The 8,302-nt window shown below is 35.1% G+C and overlaps 2 protein-coding genes across 4 annotated transcripts; one reads left to right on the forward strand and one right to left on the reverse strand.

Moving 5' to 3' along the window:
- The first annotated feature begins 3,449 nt into the window (after positions 1-3,449).
- LOC112520310 (tRNA pseudouridine synthase A 1) lies at positions 3,450-4,884 on the forward strand. 2 transcript variants are annotated; one of them, XM_025128648.1, is made up of 6 exons: positions 3,450-3,566; positions 3,669-3,808; positions 3,874-4,236; positions 4,312-4,374; positions 4,447-4,661; positions 4,758-4,884. In XM_025128648.1, the coding sequence occupies exons 1-6, from the start codon at positions 3,461-3,463 to the stop codon at positions 4,777-4,779; spliced, it is 909 nt and encodes a 302-aa protein (XP_024984416.1). In that variant the 5' UTR covers positions 3,450-3,460; the 3' UTR covers positions 4,780-4,884. The 2 variants fall into 2 exon arrangements, with proteins under 2 accessions (XP_024984416.1, XP_024984415.1); XM_025128647.1 differs by having other exon boundaries at positions 4,447-4,618; positions 4,715-4,884.
- Positions 4,885-5,041: 157 nt separating this feature from the next.
- On the reverse strand, positions 5,042-6,631 carry LOC112520309 (protein TRIGALACTOSYLDIACYLGLYCEROL 4, chloroplastic). Of its 2 annotated transcripts, none has more exons than XM_025128646.1 (3): positions 6,340-6,631; positions 5,623-5,954; positions 5,042-5,450 (listed from the first exon to the last, which is right to left on the reverse strand). In XM_025128646.1, the coding sequence occupies exons 1-3, from the start codon at positions 6,584-6,586 to the stop codon at positions 5,229-5,231; spliced, it is 801 nt and encodes a 266-aa protein (XP_024984414.1). In that variant the 5' UTR covers positions 6,587-6,631; the 3' UTR covers positions 5,042-5,228. The 2 variants fall into 2 exon arrangements, with proteins under 2 accessions (XP_024984414.1, XP_024984413.1); XM_025128645.1 differs by having other exon boundaries at positions 6,205-6,624.
- Between the last annotated feature and the right edge of the window lie 1,671 nt (positions 6,632-8,302).

Consider the following 8,302-nt stretch of genomic DNA (forward strand, 5'->3'; position numbering starts at 1 on the left):
TTATTTTTCYTATGCCCCTCCATCCATGCCATGAAAATTGCRATGTTTGATAGATCACATAGTTTAGAAGGAACTTTTACTATTAAACAAATGTGTTAAATACCCTCTGATAATGACAAAAATAGGAAATTTTGTGGACCCAGAACAATATCATCATTTCTCTATAATTATGACAATGAGATGGTTGATAAGGTAGATTTTAAGAGGTTGTCAAAACAAGAACTGTTGCAGTTTTTTGGGACATCCCAGGAAGCGAACAGAGGGAGTAGCGGTTTAGACAAGTAATCTTGGATATCTGAAAGCACTTGCTATTGTTAAMAAACAGAAGCTTTCGGTTGATTTGTAACTTCTTTTTTCTGATCACAGATGAGAGCTAAGAGCTTGCTTAGAAACTTGTCAAGGGACAAAGACGAAGTAGATGGTTCAAGTATTTTTCATGTAAGAATGAAGCCACCAKTATATGGTTTCCAACTGATTGATAATCTTCAAAACTGTAGTCATTTCACTGTAAAGCTATAACATGTTAGCTTTTTTAGCAGTCTCTATTGTGTTGGTTCTTTAGAATGTGTAAAGCAGTCCTTGAAAAGCACGATAAACGCTTTTTGCCAATGCAAAATGATGTAGACATTCATCATCGCCCCTGGGGGCTGGGGGCTTTGTATCTAGTTGTTTCTTGAGGTTTATGTTTAAATTTCTCCTCTATTCAGGTATGGTGAAGGTTGGGACTTTGGTGAAGTGGCAAACGATGGTCGTGGCATAAATGCATCACAGTTCAATCTAGCGGKAAGCGGAAGTGGGAGGTACACGAAATGGACCAATTTATTATAGTTGGAACATTTATTTATACAATGATAAATAATTAATGTATTTCATTCAGCTTTAATGATCGAATTCGGGATGCATTGCTTGGTGGRTCTCCATTTGGTCATCCTCTTCAACAGGGGTTTCTCACAAGATTATCTTTGCAAGTAATGCTAATGTATTCTTTAATTTCTATTCTTTAGGGCGGATGTTAGAAAATGGATTTATAGATTGATTGAATGTTGAGGATTGTAGGACTTTTTTTATTATTATAAATTTATATCAATTTATTGCTTTGAAATTTTTATGTTGTTTTTGTTGATTAATATAATATATAATTATATACAAATATAGATCTTAAATATGGATGAAAAATAATAATAACATGCCCTTTAGAGAAGGAATTGATCTTTAAAAGTGTATCTAGAGATAAGATTTAGAGAAGGTTTTGATTATTTGTATCTAAAGATAATCTTTTGAGAAGGTTTGTAGAGTGTAACTAAAAGACATCTTTAGAGAAAGTTTAGGTAAAATGTCACTAAAGCCAATATCTTTAGAGAAGCTTTTTTGTAACCTTCTCTGAAAGYACCTTTTAGAGACGTTTGTAAACCGTCATCAATACTTGAAAAGTGTCACTAATAAATACATTTAGAGAAGCTTTTATAAAAAAGTTAACTAATCTTTAGAGAAGTTTTTAAGTGTATCTAAAGCCCTAAAAAGGTGTCTCTAAAGGTTACCAAAAACATACCCTTCGAAAATCGTCCCTAAAACCTTTACCTACCCTTACATAGAGAAGCTTTTTAACGGAAATGAAAAGCTTCTCTAAAGCCTTTAGAGAAGCTTTTAAGAATTTTAAGTACAAAACAGAACCTTCTCTAAAGGTTATTTTTCTTGTAGTGTTAGCAGAAAGATTCAAATGCTTTATATATGGAAGGAGAGATCGAGATCCTTACACATCATCTCCTATTGAATATGGTTTTGACCCCTCTTGGTTTTTTTATAAGGGTTCATCGATTATGTTTTTTTTTATTTGGGTTTAATTTGATTCAACAATTGGTTACATTTGATTTGCTTGTTGTTCTTGGTATGAGTATTCCATGTAATATGATTGATCTACAAATAATTATTGTAAAAAATTGATTGTTTGATGATTTGTTTGTAACGTTCATACAGTTTTCTTGTTTGATCTATTTTCTTTAAAATTTGCTGCAAATATTGTTGTTATATTGTAAAATTTTATCTACAAAGATTGTTTGATATAAAGTAAAAAATAAAATAATCATTTATACAATTCAGACTGTTTATCCAATACAACAACCAACTGATGTTTAATTAAGCATATTTTTGACATATGGTACTACATTACGCATGTAAACCAAATTTATCATTAGAAAATTCATTTGATACCGATATATGAAGAAAAAAAAACAGAAACAGAAAATGAAAATGAAAAGAAAAAACAACGAGAAACCCTAACCCGGCCGTTCTCACTCACCAGGGTCATGATTCCGATCAATTCATCATCCCTAACTTGTTCTTTCTCATCCTCCCCAATTTCCTATCATCTCTTAATTCACATACACACCCTCGTATTCATTAATTTTAATCAATTTGCTGAGTCGATTCAAACAATACGATCCAGCAAAATCTTCCTATTTGGGAGTTTTCAGGTATCTCCATCTTTTTATAACCCTAATATCGTTTCAATTTTTTGCATCAATAACAGCTTGTTGTGTCAACTTTGCTGGGTAAAAAAGAAGATTGTCAACCAGAAATTGAATTCTGATATAGTGAACAAGTTTTATACCTGGTGTGAGAAATAAATTCAGCTGAATGTTTTAAAAATTCAACCATTTTCACCATCTGATACTGTTACCATTATGTTCCAAGTGACTAGCTCCGTTTTTGTTTGGGGGAGGGGAATTTAAGGTTATTGTCTGCATTGTTTGCACTCATGTAAAAATTGTGCCTGCTAATTTAGGTTTTTTTTGGGGGAAAAAGTAAGACAATATATTGATTAGGAGATCAAGAAGATCATAATTGATGATACATTTGAGGAGTCAATATCAGTATTGTCTTTTATGATATCTAGACATTTTTACGTTATAATTGAGTAGGTCTTAAGCTACACTATGAGATGAGTTCTTTTGAGCTTAAAATAGATAAATGTGTATGTTTGAAACAATATTTGTAGCAAGGATTGATAAATATTATATTTGTCTAGTATTTAGAAAAAATATATACATGATAAGTATTTTATTTGTTTTAAACTATTTATATGAAGATGTTGAGTTCATTAAGGACAAATCAGCCTAAGTTGGGTTCTTTGCATATACCAATAACATTTATGTTGATTAATGAGTTAAATTCGAGGTGCATCTTTATAATGCAAATACACTGCTTATAAAAATCAAATATAACTTTAAAAACTCGTTCAAAAAATCTAACACCTTTAAATCATGACCTTCATTTGGTTATCCATTACAATTTATGCTTCATCGGATCCTATGTTGTGTATAAAACGTTTTGAGAATATACAAAGAATTTATGAATTGCAAAACCGTACTTCTATGTAACATGGTTTCCATCCTAACCCGACCACAATCACCATTTACCAATTTCCAACCAGGGTATATGAACTGATAGCGCGAATAGAATAATGGCTCTTGGACTACTTCCCTTGCCCACTATTCATCCCTATCCTCATCAACAACCTGCTTACAGATGGCGCTTGGTTTTATCCTACGATGGCACTCGATTTTCTGGTTTCTATCTCCATCTTCATCTTGATTATGTCTTTACTTTATGCCCTAAATCGAGATTATAGAACATTCCCTCAAGATAGGGCTTTTTGTACTTACTTTTAGGTTGGCAGTATCAGCCCWCAACGCCAACCATACAGTGCATTTTGGAACAAGCCTTAACTCGAGTTACAAAACTAGAGCGCAAGGATCTCTGTGTAGTTGGTGCAAGTAGGACGGACACAGGAGTCCATGCGCTAGGTCAGGTAATGGTATTCACACGTATAGCAACCAATCAATCATTGAGTTTAAATTTAAAACTTGATTTCAGGTGGCACACTTCGTTACACCTTTCAATTATCAAGGACTGCAGGATATGCACGCAGCACTCAATGGTCTTCTTCCTCCTGACATTCGAGTTACAGAAATCTGCCCTGCAATGCCCCAATTCCATGCTCGTTTTTCAGTCACCGGAAAGATCTATCATTACAAGATCTATAATGATYMTGTTATGGACCCATTCCATCGTCTATATGCTTATCATAATCGTTCCAAGCTCAATACTTGTGTCATGATGGAAGCCACTAAGCATTTTCTAGGGAAACATGATTTTTCAGCCTTTGCGAATGCACAGCGCAATGATCGCACAGTCAACCCAGTGAAGAATATATTCCGACTKGATATAAMTGAAAAGGTAATTTTTTTTATTTCTTTATTTTTATTTTTTGGGTGTGCMTTTGCAACAAACAAACCTTTTGGTGTTTTTCAGGGACCCATTTTGCAGATTGAAGTTGAAGGCTCTGGATTTCTCTATAGACAAGTCAGAAACATGGTACACCATCATCATCTCCTCAAATGATTACTTGGATCGGATTGAGACATTTATTGGTTTCCACTTTTATAGGTTGCTTTATTGTTACAGATTGGGAGGGAAGCAATCCCATCGGAGATTGTTCCAAAAATTTTGGCAACATGTGATCGCAAGGAACTTGCAAAGGTCGCTCTTGTAGCTCCGCCTCATGGTCTTTGTCTGGTGGAAGTTAAGTATAATGAAGAACATCTCCAGCTTCCTGAGGGTGGGCCTGCAACTAGTTTCGGTAGGCATCATAGCATAAGCAAATGTAAGCTGCAANAAGTTAAGTATAATGAAGAACATCTCCAGCTTCCTGAGGGTGGGCCTGCAACTAGTTTCGGTAGGCATCATAGCATAAGCAAATGTAAGCTGCAATATTACTAGTTTAGGTTAGTCAGCAACATAAATGGCACTGGTTCTCGTCATCTGCTAAATGTCAGTTGTGTATTTAGAAGAGTTTATTTTGAAGCACCTGGTATTTTTATTTGGTTAGATCTTGCTACCATATCCCACTTATAGAATGGTATCAACTCCAGGGCAAGTTCATAAACCCTAAACCCCATGTCACAAGCTGATCAAAAGGGTCAATTCCCATTTCAGGAGCTTAACTTTATGACAAGGTTGAAACACACAGAATCCTAAAAATGGTTTTGAAATTAGCTTGTAACATCTAGCAACATTAAATAACTCCCATTCATGTCTTTTCCACCAATCAGTCATGTAAAGAAATCAATAATACTTCCATAATGAAAGGTCAAATAGCCCTTGATTCACCAATCTATCTTGTCATGTACTAGATGGTTGAACKAGAAATATAAAAYTACAGCAGTATATCAATCGSGACAGAMAAATATGATTMAGGTCTCARAAAAACGAAGCTCAATCATGAACTCTTGCTGCCTTGGTGAGTACCATGCAACAGCTTTGGCAGAACCAAGAACTTGTAATGCATATTCAACTGCAAATACAGGATCCTTCATTTTCAGAAACATGTCATCCTTTTTGAAATCCAACTCAACTCCAGAATCCACCCTGAAGCTGAAAGGTCCGATGAGCTGCACCAACAAGTTAAGCAGGGAAATCTAAACATCAAACTTTAAAACAAAAAAAAACTACTTTTGCATGATGGTATCTACAAACAATCCAGACATACTCTGTAAAACACTAGTGCTGTTGAAACATATATAAATCCGATAACAAATATCATAAAAATCTTAAGGTAAGTACCTGCTGTTGAAATGAAAGGGTGGTAATTGGACAAATTTCCCGAACAGCTTCTAGCTTAGGTGGGTGCGARTTGTATACATCTTTTGCCRATYGCGCAGAACCTGAAAGAAAAGTTGAAGCAGAARGAAATTCGAGGAGGGCCTGACAACGAGTTAGATCAAGGAACATCCTCTGGAAAGTTCCATGCTGGGCAGAGAGTGACACTGTTGCAAATGAATCAGCTAAAATAGCACAGTTGCCCCTCCTCACACCAAGACCGAAAGAACCATTCAGACCATTTCCTGTTGGGGCTCTAACTGAATTATCTCCAAAACATGCAGTCATGACGCCTCCTGTGTCAGAATGTGGTTAGGCAACATGAATTCATATCGCAATGGATCCCTAGAGTGTCTACCCCAAACACATAATTATTGGGCAGGCAATTATATATTAGGAATGAACTCCTATTTACAAGTCTAAAAATTGAAACTTTGGCATTATTCCTCATATAAGGAAAATGCATGATCGTATATATGTTCCTTTATCATTACAACAAGTCTGCAACAACAATAAAGTAAGTGGAGCATCACGAGCATTCCTTACCAATGATTCCTGCTACTGAGATATGAGGATTAGAGAGGAAGGTGTCATATGGTTGCACCATTTTCAACTTTGGTGCTCCACTTCTCCATATGTCGATATTATGTTTAAAAGAAAATGCAGTTGTGGCAGACAAACCAGGCTGTAAAGATGCAACCATTGCACCATTTTGATGGCTTCCAAATACTCYTGGTGAACCAGCATTATGGTTGATGCAGASATGGTAACTTGTGCCACTATCGGAAGCAACGGATGCCAGGTCGATTGCCATGGTCAAGGGGACATCCCAGAAAGTACTGTCCTTGTCAACAAAAAGTCCAGGAGAAGCTGCTTCTAGAGTTAGATTATGATGTGGGAACTGCAAGAAACAAAGCCATTTTCTCATACTTGTAAAATATTCTGGCAAGTTCTAAACCAATAGAAACAGGTCAATTTGTGCAAAAAATTGTATTCAGTATCAAAGCAAGAGTTGTAATTTTGATTCAATCAAATCAGATCCATTGTAAACTGATTGTTAACTTGATTATCAACCATATTGGGAAATTCAGCAAGTATAAGCATATTTAATAAATTATGCATCCGAAAGATGGGAATTTTTTTCTCCATTACCGGACCACATGATTTGGGTAATTACACTACATTACCAGGGTGCAACCACACCAAATCTCTTTCGAATTCAAAGTTGGCAAGCATTTTCACCAATCTCTTTCGATATCAAAGTGGCCCAAAGCGATGGGTTTAAGCTTTTTCCCTTACCCCTTCAAACTATCTTTTCCTAGGTGCAACCACACCAAATCTCCCCTTGAGATTTTCCTTGAACTCGATGTCGGTTATGGCGCTCTTTGTACTTCTGTTGGGACCAGTGTAGTTGTTGCTCAACCTCTTGATGCACCTTTCGTAGATGAATCTTTGAGCTCTACCTCCCTCCCTAATGTATTTGCCATCTGGCATGGAATTGGATTGTGAACTCCTTATTGAGTGGACTTTGAGGAAGGAATTTCAAGCAAACTTCAGATGGTGCCTTATTTGTTGAGCAACTTGAATATGTGGAATGTTGTTATCCCATATTTTTGGGTGCCTTACATTATATCTTCGTAGAAGATACACAACTGAGCGGTTTACCACTTCCATTTGACCATTTGTTTATGGGTGGAAGGAAGTATTATGCTTAAGCTTTATTTCCATTTTAGACCATGAAGCACACCAAAACTTAATAATCGTGAATCAAGATTAGAGATGATGGATGTGAGTAGCCCAAATATCTTCCACGCATCGTCAAAGATAAGTCTTGATGCCTCTTCACCTTGCATGGCATAAGTACCACCATTTTTTAGAACTTGTCTGCTACCACAAAAAGGTAGTCATTCCCTTTTTCGGGTCTTTGGGAGGCCTCCTACAAAATCCATCAAAATGATTTCCCATGAACGAGTCGATACCGATAGGGGGTGTATAATCCAACCTTCCTGTTCGCTAGTTTAGACGTGTTACATGACATGCAACCTTTCACGAAACAGGCTACATTTTGCATCTAGGGCCAAAACATATGATATTGTAAAGGGAAAAGTCTAAAAAAACCCAATGAACTTTAGTGTTTGGAATGATTAAGTTCTTGGCCAATTTTTTGGAACAAGTAAGTCCTTAGACATTCCAAAACATGTCAAATAACTCTTTGGACTTTTTAAAACCTTTTAGATACATCCTTATAATCTATACAACTAGTTAATGTGGTAAAATAATAGAAAAAGTCTGAAAAAAACCCAATGGACTTTCATATTTTGAACGATTAAGTCCCTAAATATTTTTTGAACAAAAAAAAATACTTACATCTATAAACTGAAACAAGTATATCAAAAAAGTACTTACATTTAAAAGAGATTATTGATTAACTTATTTTAATTAAAAATAAAACAAATTATGTCAGTGATTTTCCAAATTAAAAAAATAAATAAAAAGAATTTAAAAAGGATTACGGATTAAATTTATTTTAATTAAAAATAAAATATATTTCATATGTGATTTTTCAAATTAAAGAAAGATTTAAAAATGTGATAACCGGATCCTAGTTATCACCCGAGGTAATTAATATGTGATTATTTGATTA

Source organism: Cynara cardunculus (genome assembly GCF_001531365.2).
Source record: "Cynara cardunculus var. scolymus isolate 2C chromosome LG 10, CcrdV1, whole genome shotgun sequence".
Lineage (NCBI taxonomy): Eukaryota > Viridiplantae > Streptophyta > Magnoliopsida > Asterales > Asteraceae > Cynara > Cynara cardunculus.